The sequence below is a fragment of the Miscanthus floridulus genome, chromosome 16 (assembly GCF_019320115.1).
Source record: "Miscanthus floridulus cultivar M001 chromosome 16, ASM1932011v1, whole genome shotgun sequence".
Classification (NCBI taxonomy): domain Eukaryota; kingdom Viridiplantae; phylum Streptophyta; class Magnoliopsida; order Poales; family Poaceae; genus Miscanthus; species Miscanthus floridulus.
The window spans coordinates 106,887,744-106,903,879 of NC_089595.1; the positions used below are offsets into that span (position 1 = coordinate 106,887,744).

The window sequence follows — 16,136 nt, forward strand, 5'->3', positions numbered from 1 at the left end:
GGAGATGCTGGGAGGAGGAGAAGGATTCAACAGATCAATAGGGAATATTTAAAGGAATATTACCCTAATGTTTGGATTAATACTCAATGACCAATTCGCTCGACTGACAGCTCTAATGGTCGATACCAGAAAGGTAACGTTGCTGGTGTGAAAATAGACTCAGAAGAGTAAAAGCTGGTACAATGCGTATCATCCGTGGGGGAAAAGCAAGCATAAACAAAAGTAATGCGCATGGTGTCAAGATAGGAAAATTATCTTCTAAATATCACCTATTACAAACTACGGGCCGAGGAAAACCTTGCCTACTATGTCATCGACCAAGGTATTAAAAGCTATAGAATTGACGACACTCATGAAATCCTCAACCAAGCGCTCCTGCTCCCTAGGGTATGCTGTGTCTAGAAAACCATGAGGAAGAAGCTAAAGATTTTGGCCCGAACGGGCTTGGGCGTTAGCCAATGCTGTGGCAGCGCCATGATGAACGCCATGGAGAGCAACCTCCCTAACATGATTCGGGATGTCATGCAAACAAACCACCAGAATGGCGCCCCTAGCATTGACAAATCCCGCTGCATGATCCGTAGCTGATCGAAGGCTCTCCAGTTGGGTAGATAGATCTAAAAGATTCAAAGGGGAGGTGATCAGAGTCTTGGAGACAAAATTGAAAAGAAGCAGATGTTACGACAAGTATCTCACCTGCAATTCTGGCCTCGGCCTTGGCCAACCTATCCTCCACCGAATCGACCGCAGGAGGTGATCGGCATGTCGATCAATGGACACTCAACGAGACTCTAGCCATGTCGATCAATGGAGGCAAGCAGATCATCATTATCAATCCACCTCATTTGATGTCAAGGGGGCTGGCGGCAAGCCATCGATGAGGAAGGCCCTAAAGGCTGAACGGAGTCGGCCCTATTCCTCGAGGCAGCGGAGGCATCATGAGATATACCCTCCTGACGACGAAGGCGCTGACACGATGCTGTAGACCCAATGAAGACCTTTTCAGGAAACCTCTTGCTGTTCTCCATGATCTCTGACCTACAGAAAAGCAGGAACTATGCTAAGGGTGCAGAAGGTTTGAGGCAAAGTGAGTTATCCTTAGATCAACTACCGAGACCCGTTTATATAGCCCAGGAAGGCGAGAAGATAGATTTCGCCAGGGGTGTGAGGTTGGAATCAGAAACAGAAATGGATTGGTACTCCAAGAATTTAGGGGATGGATAACGGAAGGGTAACAAATTCGAACTTATCATTTCCCCAAATTATAAAGCATCGTGAGACAATACAAAGAATCTACATTGACTAGAGATCTACCCACCAAGGCTTCTTTGGATTCAAGGGAGTCTGGATCTCCATAAGACCAAGGGTCATCATGAACCAAGTCACGTCGGCCCATTGATAAGATTGTACAATAGAAAGGGAAGAGCCGCCTGCCTAACAGATACCCAGCTAATTTCTCGGTGACTGGGAGACCGCTGGAAAGAAGCTTGTGGCTTTCCCAATAGGCATTTGATGGAACAAACAAGAGGAAGGTGTCCGCACATTCTAGCCTTCACAAAACATTAAAACAACTTTATGAGCATGGAGAAAAGACTCAGGTGATGTCACAAGAGTTCTTCTAACCACGATGGCTGGTCTTCTTGCTCAACGAAGCGCTAGAATAAGTGACACAATCACCCCATGCATAAGAATTCTTCTAACCGCTCGAGATTATCATAACAAAAGGATAGGCCATGGAGGGTCCAGTGGAGTTGTGAGCACTCGAAAAGACGAATGGAAGGAAAACATGGCTGAAGGGCTGAGTTGCTCTCGCTAGGGTTGGATAAGCGTTTTATAGCCAGCCCGGGAAGATGAATCCAAACGCTCGTGAAACAGTGATGCTCTTGTAAAAAGTTTTGAGGCATAGGCACGTGAATGGATGCAAGCGGCGACAAATAGTGGACCCCAAATCAAGGTTCTCTACCCATGACTGTGGACCAATCCAAGATGCAGACATGATAATTTTGGAATAAAATTACTTTTATCCCAAAATTGGGGGACATGTGTTTAAACCAAAATTTGGAAGAAGGATTTTAGGAATTCGTAGGCTTCTAGAATTATGCCAATCAAGGAGTCGATGCAGTAAAGATTGATATCTGCTGGATCAAATGTGACACTAGATCGATTCTTTCTGAATGACGTCAGCAGATAACAATGATAGGATATGATTGGCATCGAGAAGATACATGTCAGACTCTACAACAGGGGAAAGATTAGAGTCCAAGTTATCTTAAGATAGGAATATTTATTTCATACCAAAGATTGTATTAAGTCATACTCGAGTAGGGTTCGTTTTAGGCTCCGGGTATAAATACCAAACCCCAGCTATTGTAATGATCAACCAATCAATCAAATATAAGTCAATTACTTTTTTCGGCTCCGGCCACCCATTAGGAGTGGAGTAGAGTAGATCTCGGTGAGTTCTTCAGCAAGTATGACTGCATCGATCCGATCGACCTCCACTGCTTGTTGTAAGTACCATCATGGTTTATATCTCTATTGATATGGCTGCATCGATCCAGTCGACCCCCACTATGGCTCTGCTATAAGCTAGTTATCGGCTCTTGCCTAATTCAAGTATGGCCTGTGTGATTCTGCCTCACACCCCACTGCTTGAATTGGATCAAGGTTAAGTTATCAGCTCTATCTTAGAGTGGCAGTCTTTGGTAGATTCATTAAGTTATCGATATTGCTTATTGCTTTCATTGCTTATCTAATTATAGCAACATCACTCTGCCCGATTGAGATTGATCTGGATCGGCCTCATATCTTGTTTAACTCATCGTTTGCTAATCTAAAACTAATCTAATCTACATTTTAAGCGATGAATTATGTTTTTATCGGCTGTTTTGCGTCAATCTTAATCGTGCATAGCGTGCGGTTAAGGCATGTTCGATCTTGAGTAGATCTATCAGTTAGCGAGAACCATTTTATGGCCCATCATCATGGCCTGTGGGATTCTGCCTCTCACCCCACTGTTGGCACCATGGAGTGGGGATCATTGGTTGATAGACCCGTTCCTGAGAAGACATGACCTTAACTGTGCGCTATGCCTGAATCGGCTATTTAGCCGATATCGAATGCTTCCACGAACAGTTCACATCACGAGATCGTTGAAGTAGAGATAAGTTAAAAGATGTGTTAACCTCATGATCTTGTTACTGTGTTACGGCCTGCATGATTCTACCTCATGCCCCACTGATATTAGTAATGAGTTAGGGCTATCGAGTCTATTGTTGTTTCTACGGCCTGCATGATTCTGTCTCATACCCCACTGGTCATGGCGATAGATGAGAACTAACATGTTCATTAGATTTATCTTTATTAGATGATTAAGTGATGTTGAATTGTTTCTTTATATAAAAAAGAGTCCGGTTACACGTAATCATTAGCTCAGCATGGACCGATCATCATTGATATCTTATTGCCGTTGATTAATATTAGTTTAAATGATGTTTATCCTGAATGATAACCGATTCTCTTTACACGACCACATGAGCTCTAACTGACTTATTCTCATGAATATATTGGAATTGGCTATTTAGCCAATTTCCATTCATATCGGCTCTCACAGTCGTACATTCGGGAGTGTCTGGTAACACCGGCAAGTTTCACCCTTATATACTGATGAACTTTCTCTCCTTATCAATTGCAGGGTCAAATTGATTGGCACGCCTCGAGAGAATTGCGTAGGATCGACCACCCCTATGCTGAAGCTAGGCGGATCTACTTCATCGAGCGGACCCTTCCGGCTTGCTGCATGTGACCTTGACATAGAGACAAAAATTCTATGTCGACAGAAAGACTGAACAGTTGACTTCATGTTGTGCTAGGCAAAGAGTTGCTTTAAGCAGCGATAGGTGACTGACATGCCGGAGTGTCCACCAACAACCATAGAGTGCACCGCTGTAATCAACTGAATGTGCAACTTAGGGTCAGCCCCACCCAGATACGGGACTTATAGCGTAGCAGACCATCATGAAGGGTAAAGTCAGTTACTGAATCTAGAGCCACGGCCAACTTGGCAAGCAATTCTTGGGCACGATCATCATGAGAGTATGATTCCACCACTGCCTACAGCCACTGAGCCTAACAAACTGACAGTGCGGCCAATTGCGCAGAAGGACAATGAGAGAGTGCATCAGTCGCGCCATTGTCCGCGCCCTTGTGGTAGACAATCCGATACTGTAGGCCATTGTCAGTTGCACGAGGCTACGATGATCGGTGATGATCTAAAACTCGGCATGTTGCAAATATCTTTGCCATTGCTCTAGTGCCAACAAGATAGCCATATACTCTTTCTCATATGTGGATAACCCTTGCAAGCGGGGTCCCAAAGTTTTGCTGAGGAATGCCAAGGGATGACCCCCTTGCATAAGCACGGCACCAATCCCAGTACCACTAGCATTAGTTTCCACCGCAAAAGGGTGACTGAAATCAGGCAAGGCCAAGACTGGGGCAGTTGTTAAGGCATGCTTCAGAGCTGAGAAAGCCTGGTCCTAGCTAGTTGTCCAAACATAAACAACACCTTTGCGAAGAAGGTCCATCAAGGGTTTGGATATGATGCCAAAGTGCTTAACAAAGCACCTGTAGTATCCTGCTAGGCCCAAAAAGCTACGCAATTCCTTAACGGGCCGCGGAATAGGCCATTTCAAGACAGCCTGAACCTTATCGGGGTCAGTGGCCACGCCCTCCTCTGAGATAATGTGCCCCAAATAATGAAGCTGTCGTTGTGCAAAGTGACATTTGGACATCTTCACCTGCCACTAATCTTGCTGAAGCAACTGGAAGACCAACCGCAAATGCTCAACATGCTCTTCATAGGAACGACTAAAAATGAGAATGTCGTCGAAGAAAACTAGTACACATTTGTGCAATAGAGGTTGTAGGGTAGTGTTCATAGCCCTGAGAAAGGTGGCGAGGGCTCCTGTGAGACCAAAGGCCATGACATGAAACTCGTAATGACTGGTGTGAGTTTGAAAGGCAGTCTTGAATTCCTCCCCACTCTTCAAATGAATGTGGTGGTATCTCGCTGTCAGATCAAGACAAGAAAACCAAGATGCATGTGTGAGTTCATTGAGGAGCTCTTCAATGACCGGAACTGGATATTTAGCTTTGACTGTGATGGCATTGAGCTGTCTAAAATCCACACAAAAGCGATATGTACCATCTTTCTTCTTGACAAACAAAATTGATGAAGAGAATGGACTAGAACTGGGTTGGATCAGTCCGACTTGCAGCATTTCAGTAACTTGACGCTCAATTTCATCCTTAAGCAAGGGAGAGTAACAATAGGGCCTTACTGAGAATGGACCAGTACCAGGGAGCAATGGAATGGTATGGTCACAATGGCGTGCCGGCAGATAGCTAGTCGGAGGAGCAAAGACATTGAAATTCTACTAAGAGTGCTGTAATCTCAGGTGGAACCGGCTCCTGATGAGCTACAGCATCATCTGACAATATAGTGGTAACCTAAATGACAGAACCGGCGGGCAGACTCATCAGCTCACCTTGCAAGAAACGGTGGCCTTGATCATAGGGAATGAGCATCCACTTGTTGTGCCAATCTACCTGCATCGAACTGCTAGAAGCCAACTAGTCCATGCCGACAATCAGTTCATAAGACGACAGAGGCAAAATCTTAGCTGCGGAAACAAAGTCACATTACTGAACAGACCAAGAAAATTGAGCAATTTGGGAGCAACAAGTCACTTGAGATCCATCAACTACGGTAACCTAGAGAGTAGGGCTGAAAGTTGATACCCTAGATAGCTGAGAGGCCAGAGTTTGACTAACAAAAGTATGAGTGCTTCTGGAGTCCACCAAAATCTGAGCTGGATGACCCTAGACAGTGCCCACAAACTGAATAGCACAAGCGGGTCAATTACTACCTGACGCTGCCATGGAGATAGCCACACACTAGGGTGCATCATCATCTTGAACTGATGTAGAATCTGAGCAGCCCTCTGAATGACAGATGTCCTAGAACTCCTATAAGACATGTAGCTAGATAATCTCTAAACACTTGTGGTTATGGGCCCATTTGTCGTCACAATGGGTGCAAAGACCTCGAGCTCAGCGGTAGTCGCGCAGGGTGTTCAGCTTGGATTCAATGCCACAGCCGCGCTTGTCATTCGTCCTAGCTCCTGGTGTGGCCGGCTTGTCCTGGCGTTCAGTCTAGAGAGGCGGCAGGGGCAGAGGCTAGGGACCTCATGGCGCCGCCTTGGCAAAAGTGAACAGCTCTGGCCACCGAACATCCCGCCGACGTCCTGGCTCCACCAATTCTTCCTGCAACAAGGCGAGCATGCAGGCAGTATCCAGAGTAGTAGGGCATTGCAAATGTACAGCAGCACGAATATCAGCACGGAGGCCATAAACAAAACGCATGGCATAGTACAGAGCATCGGTATTGCGACTATAGGCGATCAATTGCTCAACTAGGCCAGTGTACTTATCAATATACTCCTAGACGGACCCAGCTTGGTATATGTGGAAGAGCTGGCGGATCAGAAGAGCATGTTGATCCTTACCAAAGTGCTCCATGACAGCCTAACAAAAGAATTCCCAAGTTTCCTGATGAACCTGATCTTCCACCGCTTGAAACCAGTGAGCCGCGGCTGCGGTCATGTGCATGGTGGCAACCTTAACCCAGCTGTGGTGTGGTACCGTGTACATGTCAAAATAATCCAAACAACGTCCTAGCCACAATTTTGGGTTCTCTCCATCAAATGGGGGAAATTCATTTTGGGTATGTGTTCATGAGTTCCTTCCCTAACCCAATTGCCCCCAGGAACCCCTTTCCCATGCCAAGGGCGACGCAGAAAGCCATCACCCCCACCCAATCCACTGGGCACACCCGCTATGAGCGCTGATCTAGAGTAAGAGCAAAGCAGCTTGGGTTTAGGATTAGGATTGGATGGAGTGAGCGTACCCTTGACCGGGGATTGAGTTGAATACTCGAATCCCCGGTGGCTTGATTCCTCACGGGGCCCTAACAGGCTGAATTTGGTCCAGCCGGCTGGAATCGTCGCCACGGACACCTTTGGAGGCGACGGCAGCACTCCGGTTGGCACGGCCGGCGTGGCGTCGAGGACGGAGCGGCTCACAGACTTGCGCAGTGCGGTCATCTCTTCCCTCAATGTCTCCACCTTCTCATCCGTCTTCCAAATCGCGCCCACCTCCGCACGCAATTCGTCCACCGTCGCATCCATCTTCAGGCGCCAAGTGTCGAACGCCTTAGCGACATCCTCTAGGGAGGCGACGCGCTTGTCGACGGAGTTCTCCACCAAATCCATGCGGGCGGTGAGATTCGCCTGCACGGATCGGAGTTCATCGAGGATGAGCTTGGTGTTGGGATCCATATCGCCCAGCTGCTTGTGGAACCGGGTGAAGTGGTCGTGGATGATCTCGTGGGGCTCCAGCGGAACACCGGCGACGATATCTACGCTGAGCAGCGAACAGACGATGAGATGGTGGTTTGGTGGCGCTGCAGGATGTGGCTCTGAGTACCAATTTGTTATGAACTCAGACAGATCGCAGTATTCATAGTATCGGTAACAGAATTTAGGCGAGTAGCAAGATTGGAGCAGGGGTAGGCAGCAGAGCACGAGGACGGGGTCAGAGGAAGCTTGTAGGCAGAAGCAAGAGTTTGTTACAATAATTTTTGATGCCCTCTCCTCTCGCAACACACCGTATGTATGATGCTGAAGCTTCATGCCATGGCCCATTCGTTGCCCGAGACGCGCCGGTTAGGAAGCCTAGGCCGGCTATACCTTCGCAGTTGCGGCCCATTCATCTCCTGCGGCTCCAGCCCATCTTCAGCATCTGGTGCCGGACTCGCCACAGTAGCAGGTCCAGACGTAACAAGGGAGGATGGAGAACCGCCGAGATGTAGGTGAGCGTGGCGGCCATCTAGCGCGTGGAGGGAGGATCAAACGACTGGTGGCACAGAACTGTGGATGAATAGTAAACTGAGTCTGCAAAACGGGATGCAGAGTGCGGCTCACCGAAAACAATGAAGTTTATAGATTTATAGATAGATGCTGTAGCATCAGACGTGGAATTAGACGACCAGAAATGTGTGCAGTATTAACTTACAATGACAAGTCACCGCATGCTCGCATTTGATCTCCGTCTGTCTTCGGAAGGTCTTTGCAATACATATAGTTTTTCTTGTATTGTAGAAAGACCTATTAGTTTCGTAATTAGAAATGTATTAAATATAAGTAATAATAAAAAATGTTTTTTTTAGAATCTATCAAAAAACTGGTTGAACCAACCAGAAACGTAGCAGTAACGTTTGCAATTTTGCCTAACCGTTCATTGGAAAACTGAGCCGCGGTCAATGTCTTTTCAGCTGGTCAAAGCAAGAGATTGGGCTGGCCCACTGGACACCGGCCCGATCCAAGGCCCACCAAAGTCGCTCGTCCAAGGAAGTATTTCTCAAAAATAAAATAAAATCTGGACACCTCCCATTCCCAACAGGCCAGCAGGGAAGAAGAGTGACAAGCTGGGTGAATCCAAGCAGTCCACCGTTAGATGAGCGGCGGGAGATGGCCCGGCGCAGCGGCGACAGGATCTGGTTGTGGTGTACGCGACGGGTCAGGAGCGGGGAGCGGGGAGCGGGGGAGAAGGCATATAAAAAAATGCGAAGGCCTTCTTCCTCTTCCTCACCTGGCATCCAGAGAGGAAGGGGAAGGAGGAACTTGGGGGGCGCAGAGGGGGCGTCCGGAATTTCCTCTGCTTCCGTTTACCGTGAAACCTTTGCCTTAAGGAAGAATCCGTGCCTCTGCTTGATCTGTGTTCTTCTGGAGGAGAAGAGAAGCGGAGGAGGATTTATAGAGCTGGAAGGTGAATTGGGCACAGAGACGCGCAGTATTTTGAAGGTAGGTACTGCTCTTCCCAGTCCGCTAAACAGCGGTTCCTTTGCTCTTTTCCTTGATCGTTGCTGTATGCAGCTGTAATTTTGGCGCGGATTGGAGTTTGGAGGTTCGCACCATGATGGCAAGTTTTCTTTGGATTTCGTGATTTGTTTGAATTCTCGATGTGTAAGGTTCTTCGTGGATGGTTGTTCGATCTGAACGATTCATCCCCTTTTTTCTTGCTGGGATTGGATTCTCTCCCACTTTCAGCTCTCTTCCTATGCTGGGATTCCTCTGGTTTTGTGATCCCGGGATCCCACATGAAGTGCGGGGATATCTCAAGTGGATTATTTGATTTCGATTCTCCGGGAGCTGCATTTCGGCATGACTTGAATCAGTTTGCGCTGCGATCAAGCGCAATCTGAGTTGCTTGACTTACGATTCCCGTGATTTGGAGTTGGTTGGGAATTTACTGATTCGGATCGAACGATTTGGCTAACAATCTTTACCAATTTTCACTTGGTATTCCTTGGTTGTTCGGTCGGAGAAGGAAGGAGAATCTGGAGTTGTTTAGGTTGGTTGTTGGTTGTGGTTTGGATCTCCTCCGTTTCCCCCTGTTTTTTGTCTGGCGTTCTGTATCATATTCGTTAAGTCTGCCCATTTCAGTCTTTCCCCCTTTTACGAGGAAGTTGTTCTGTTCCTTGCTTGATTTGTCTTTCTTGTTCTATCCAATTTGTTGTCGCTCTCTCAAAATCTCCTTTCCATTTGATTGTTGAATTACTGAGAACGCAAAATTGTGTATAATACACCGAAGAGTCCAGATTTCATTTGATTGATCGATTGCTTGTTTTCTTCGATTTTACTCTTGAGCTAATGAGTTAAATTGAGCTCAGTTACATTTTTATTCTAATTCGATCTCTTTTAGCCTTTTTCTGATGTGACATGGGTTCAATCAGAAAGCCAGCAGCTCACCATATGTGATCAGTCAGTTAAAACCGAGTTGGAATTTAGTGTTCATACCGTTTTAACTCAGGATTTGATTGGTCAGTGGAATCACTACCCGTTTCCAAAATATACTTTTTTTTTGGTAAAATCAAACTGAAATTTGGCGATGGCTCATCCCCTTGCAATCAGTGTCCTACCTTTCAGTTTCTCCTCCTTTGCGTGGCTTTGCATCAATCTATGCAGAGAATTAAAGCAGATGACTTCTCCTCTGATCTTGAGGTTTTTTTTGGATGATCTGATATGAGCTAAACTTTCCCAGCATTTCATCCGTTCCTCTACATGGAATTTCAGCTCGTCGCGAAATGGAGAAGGAGGCGAGGAACCACTACCACACGCGGGGCTCCTCGCGCGGCGGCGGCGGGGGCACCGCTGCGGAGCGTGACCTGCTGTTACAGTGGGGCAACCGGAAGCGCCTTCGCTGCGTCAAGGTGCAGCGCCGCGACGTCGAGGCCGCCGCCACCGCGGCCGCCGAGAAGGCCCAGCGCCGCGCCGCGGCCGCAGCTGCCGCAGCCGCCCAACACCACCCAACCGGTCACACCCACCACCGCGTTCTCAGGTCTGTCTCTCTTTTTTTTTTTCGTTCGTTCCTTCGTGGTGTCGATGTGCCCATTGCGTGTGCCGCCTGGCTCTCTGCATGGTTGCTTTGTTTTGGTGGCTACTCGTTAAACTAGTGCCCATTTTTGGGCTATTTGGTACAGCAACAACTGGGATGTCACGTGATGCCGTCCTGGGCACGTGGCGTCGACAAGAAAAGGCAGAGGCCTGATCTGGTTTCGTTTTGATTTGAGAAGAAATTCGATTTGAATGAATGGCGGACAACTAGACATCGAATTCGAAGATATGGTCTGTCTTTATCCTGAAGAGCTGAAAATACCAAAGTTGCTAGTTTTCTGGTAGAGGAGCCGCATGTTAGGCGAAGCAGTGATGTTTTTTGGTTTTGTTGAAGCATGATTGCCTGATTGGCATGGGTTGGCCTATGGTGGTGATTGGTCCAACTTTTTCTTCCTCCAGAGTATAGAGTATGGAGTAGTCCGTGCCCAGTACTGCCGAATTCAGTATTTGTTGGTTTTTACTTGCATCGCTAAAATTGGGCCTGTTTTTTTTTCCCAAAAAAGGGGTCTGGAAGGCTAAAAGAAGATAGTGTTTAGAACAGAAATCTTGATATTAGTTACAAACACTGAAATTAGAAGCTTGTTTGGCTTATCTCCTCTCCTTTTCATTCCAGGTGAGATTGATGTCTGGAGTTTAAGGACCAACAGGCTCCTTATCTCCATCTTCGATCGATCCAGCTATATCTGTATTTGGATTTATTCTCTGAATTTTCAGTATTTCTAGCTTATGTGCCAATTTGATTTCTGCATCACATGACTTACCTGACCTTTTGTTGGTACAGTTTTCTCAAACTGATATGTGATTTTTCTTCACTGAAACTATTGCAAAAAAGAACTACGACACTGCTGTCAATAATAGCTTATCGGTATTCTCTTAAAAAAGGACTTATCAGCATTACGATAAATGTTGATGGCTGAGTGTTCTTTGCCTTCAGATGTTGCTATCTTTGGACTCTAGTCACGTCATATCAACTATATTTTGTTGACTAATTTTGGATTCCGAAGAAAACACCAATTTTATCTTGAATCAGTCACCACCACACGTATAAGTGGATGGTGAGGGCCTGTTCATTCATTGCTCTTCCTTTTGCCTCCTTGAATTCATAGCTTGTTGCCTGGACAGCACAAAGCGTTGATATAGGTAGTAGGTGGAAGTTTTTGCCTTCTATGTTGCCCCTCTCCCCTAAACTGGAGGTGAATCATGAATTTATGCAGTCTGCCTATTTCAGAATTTAATCATATTTTGAAGTTAATTGTGCATGAGGGTTAAAAACTATTTGAACGTCATCTTTCTTGCCAGAAGATTGAACTGCAGTATTATGTCCCCTTTTTCATTTAAAAGTATCAAAATTCATGCATTCTATGTTTACTGGAAAACTCAATGAATCAAATTTGAAGAAATATGTATTGTTTGCACATACTTTTCCATTAATGTGAACAACTTCAGTGTGTGTCACTTCCTTCTCTTTGTCATGTTTGTTCTTTGCTAGGTATTATGTATGACTTAGAGCAACAAGATGTGTGTTTTTTGTAGGATAGATTAAAACTAATAATTAGGCATTCTCTCTGCATCCCTTCTAATCTATGTTGTTACTGATTTTGTAGGAACTCAGAAGAGTTTGCAATCATGAAATCGCCAGCACGGCAACAACAGAACAACAGGATCCACACGGTTGCTTCACCAGACAGGGAGTGCCCTGGTAGAGGTAACAACAACAACAACGGAGTTCCACAGACCTATCCAGATGACAAGAAAGGCTCTTCGTCAGGGAGTGAGGGGTCCATCTGGCCGAAGTTTGCAATCACCCTATCAAACAGGGAAAAGGAAGAGGATTTCCTGGTGTTCAAAGGATCCAAGCTGCCTCAAAGACCCAAAAAAAGAGCCAAGGTCATCCAGAGAACTGTCAATGTATGACCCTCTCACAATAGCTTCTGATTTGAAGAAATTATTTTCCGTTAAACTGAATGCAATCAATCCACATCAATGTGCATAGGGTATTATTTTGCTGTCCATGGTGAACTCTCTCCGTCTGAAAAGAACACAATTCTTGCTTCCTGAGGAGTTAAACAATTTCAAATTTGACTAAATGATATTATTTTTTTTTAATTTCGTCAAACTGAAGAAAGTTTTGAGTTGTCGCAAACCTAGAATTCTTTTTTTGAATAGAGAGGGAGCAGGTAACAAATAAGTATACCTTGCTTCACACAGAGAGATTCCAAACACATAATATGCAAATACCAGTAGACAGCAGTACTGTGCATGTTCATTAAAAAAATATACTCCAAACTATAGGGTATAATTTTTTACCAATGTTGTAAATAACTTTGGTTATGCTTATTATAATAGATACAGCCATACAGGGCATCAGGTCACATGGAGGCCGCCTCTGTGCACTCTGTCTGATCTGTCCCCTGAACACCGGAGACCTGCAAATAAAATAGCGCTCGGTGGATACCTGGACATCTGATTTGCTTGCCAAGAGCACCCATAGCCCACAGCATGCTTCTGTATGAAGCAAATAAGTTTGTTTAAAAGCTGATGCCCCCCATCTGGTTGTCCCCTAGATGCTTGATGAGTTGCACTGCTGGTTGCTACTATTTGAAACTGCAGAACTAATTTACTAGTCTTGATGTTATCAGACAATATTGTGATTGTTGTATTGATTAGCTATATCAATTTAATTCATATCTAATCAATTTAATTCATATCTATTATCTTTTTGAGAGAAAAGAATATATTAGATATGAACTAAACTGATATATTACTCCTGCGTGATTTGTTTTGAGGTCCAAGCATCCATGGAACTAAGCTTAAGAAAACTCTCTAGTATTTTTATATGTATCTCTTGAGTTTGTATATGAGAAAAACCATCATTCTGTGATTCTTGCATAAATATTGTTCATCTGCAGTTTGTATGCCCAGGAACGTGGCTATGTGACTTGACTCTTGAAAGATATGAAGTCCGAGAAAAGAAGGTTTCCAAGAAGGTGGGTGGATTGTGGAATGTCGATATCCATCAATTTCATACTCTTGGAGGAATTCATTCAGTCAGCTGACATTTGAACTGATTTTGCAGCGCCCCAGGGGATTGAAAGCTATGCACGACATGGATAGTGACTCGGAATAAAGAAGAAAAGAGCATTGAACATGAGAAGCTGAATATTAGAAAGAAGGCCAGGACAGATCCAGCAGATGGAGGCCGGCGATAAAGCATCCTGATTGAATGAATGGCCTGATCAATGGGTCACCACTTCTCGTGATTGCTACTAAAGATCAATTTGTTCCAAAAGGACTAGCTTGTGGAGATCGGAGGACGACCGAAATGTAAGGAACTTTACGGAAGAAAAGAGAGGAGAAACACAGGAGCTGGAATTCCTGAACATTAGCAACCATTCAGTTCCCTGTAAAGCAGCAACGCTGTTTTGCAAGCCTCTCGTGTTAATTTCGCGCTGCCAAATATCAACGTGATCACGAAGCTAGCCAGTCCTGGCGCGTCTAGTTTGCCGGGTTATCTGACAATAAAAATTAAAGTGAATCTGAATGGGCCTTCCATAGTTTCTTTTTTTCCTCGTGGTGCTGTATAAAGGTTCAGTGTACATTCATTCAGGAGCATGAGACGGTGTCGAGCACTCCAGTGTGAGTGGATCAGGATTCAGGCAACACAAATGATTGGACCTCTGTGTAATTCAGGACAGACAGACTTGTAAATTTTGGAAGTTTCAGTAATATTTTAAAGTTTACAATTTATACAGATCTACCTGTTAAAGTCTTTAGGACCATCCGTGGTGTAGATCAGTGGGGTTTCATTGGGTTTCTCATAGAAATGGTGTGTACAGAGAGGGAGAGGGAGAGGGAGAGTTAGGGTTAGGCACTGACGATCGGTAGGCATTGAGGAGGTGGATCCGGCCATCACAGGTTCACCGGTGAAGATCTGCGCTAGGCAGCGACGGTCGGAGAAGAAGGGCATCGCAGTGGAGACCGGGGTGAAGACGGTGGTGGCGCAGTGCCGTGGCAGCGGCGGTGCTTTCCGTCACTGGCTGTGCCCCTCTGTTAGATCGGAGTAGGGTTTGCCGGTGGGGCGTACGGCTCAGGCCAACCTCGTACTGAGAGCCGCCGGCCCCCACCTCTATTTAATGCGCAGTGTGACGGGGGCCCGCCAGCCATAGATGGACTGAGCGCCCCCGATCAGGGCGCGAGGTCAAGGCCCAAGTGGCCGTTGGGCCACTATGGTTGGGAGATCAAACCAACATTCTCCCCCTTGATCTCAACTCATACTTTAACTTTAAACTTGGACTTTAATCCCTTTCACTTTTATTTGTTCCATCACAGATTAGTGCATAGAGCATGCTTCATCGTCATAGTCAATCGCCGATAGACTAAACAACTACAATACACATCTCTGTTCTGAAACAGATTCTTTAACTTTTGGGTCCTTTATTGTTCGAAAATCATATGTTATACCATAAACCCATGTCGACTATGTGTTCTCTAAACACACTGGGTGATAAGCCTTTTGTATGCGGATCCGCAAGCACTTGCTTGTTACTTTAATACTTTTAGTATGATTCCGGACTTTCTCCTTCACAACGTATAACTTTAACGTCAATGTGTTTGGCACCACAATTGACCCGTTGTTATAGGAGTGAACTACTTAAATGGTTATTGTTGTTGTATATCATTATCAATTCCGGGTATAAGTTCTTTTAACCATTTCGCCTGCCCTTAAGCCTCATAACAAGCTATACTGTGGGTATGCATCGTTGATGACACCACAACTGTTTCTTTGGAGCTTTTCCACAATAAAACTCCAACTGCGAGTGTTAGCTACTATGTGGATTTCGCTAAACATCTCGTCAAAATTTAACATTTGTACCCATAACTATTTGAGAGTACTTATTCTTTCTTACTCACCATGAGGCATATAAATCTTTGCACAGTTGCAAAACATTCTCAACTCCATTCCAGTGATCTATATCTGGACTAGACTTCTGCCAAAATATCCCGGATACATGAACTATGTCAGGGTAAGTTCTTACTTATAAGCATTCATTAAGCTTCCAACAGCTGAAGCATATAGGACGTCCTTTTGATCGATCTCACATTGGTTCTTGGAACACTGAAAGTTCCCAAAAGTATTACCCTTGACTATAGGAACAGACGTAGGTTTATTCACATATATATACTTTATTTTTTTAGAATCTTCTCTAAGTATACACTTGAGATAGTTCTAATACCCCATTTCCTTTTATCTCGGTAAGTTCCAATTTCTAGAACGAATGACGCTTTACCAAGATCATTCTCATTGAAACTTGAGGACAATAATTGTTTCTTCTCCAACAGTAGATTAACACCACTACTAGCGAGTAAGGTGCTATCCACGTGCAGGATTAGGGAAATTGATTTCCCATGTTTAAACTTTGCATAAATACAATTATTCTCTACATTCTCTTTAAACCCAAACTTTCTTATTGTACTGTCAAACTTCAAGTACCAATGTCTTGAAACTTGCTTTAATCCATAAATGGATTTCTTCAGGCAACATCACTTATGTTCTTTTCCTTCCACGACAAAACCTTTTAAGTTATGCCATGTAAACTTTTTCATACAAATCCCCGTTGA

The 16,136-nt window shown here is 44.9% G+C and overlaps 1 protein-coding gene across 2 annotated transcripts; it reads left to right on the forward strand.

Annotated features, from left to right (window-relative positions):
- Window positions 1–8,681: 8,681 nt before the first annotated feature.
- Window positions 8,682–14,268, forward strand: LOC136512232 (uncharacterized). 2 transcript variants are annotated; one of them, XM_066506214.1, is made up of 5 exons: window positions 8,682–8,928; window positions 10,197–10,461; window positions 12,122–12,425; window positions 13,427–13,504; window positions 13,594–14,268. In XM_066506214.1, the coding sequence occupies exons 1-5, from the start codon at window positions 8,685–8,687 to the stop codon at window positions 13,642–13,644; spliced, it is 942 nt and encodes a 313-aa protein (XP_066362311.1). In that variant the 5' UTR covers window positions 8,682–8,684; the 3' UTR covers window positions 13,645–14,268. The 2 variants fall into 2 exon arrangements, with proteins under 2 accessions (XP_066362311.1, XP_066362312.1); XM_066506215.1 differs by having other exon boundaries at window positions 8,685–8,924.
- Window positions 14,269–16,136: the final 1,868 nt, after the last annotated feature.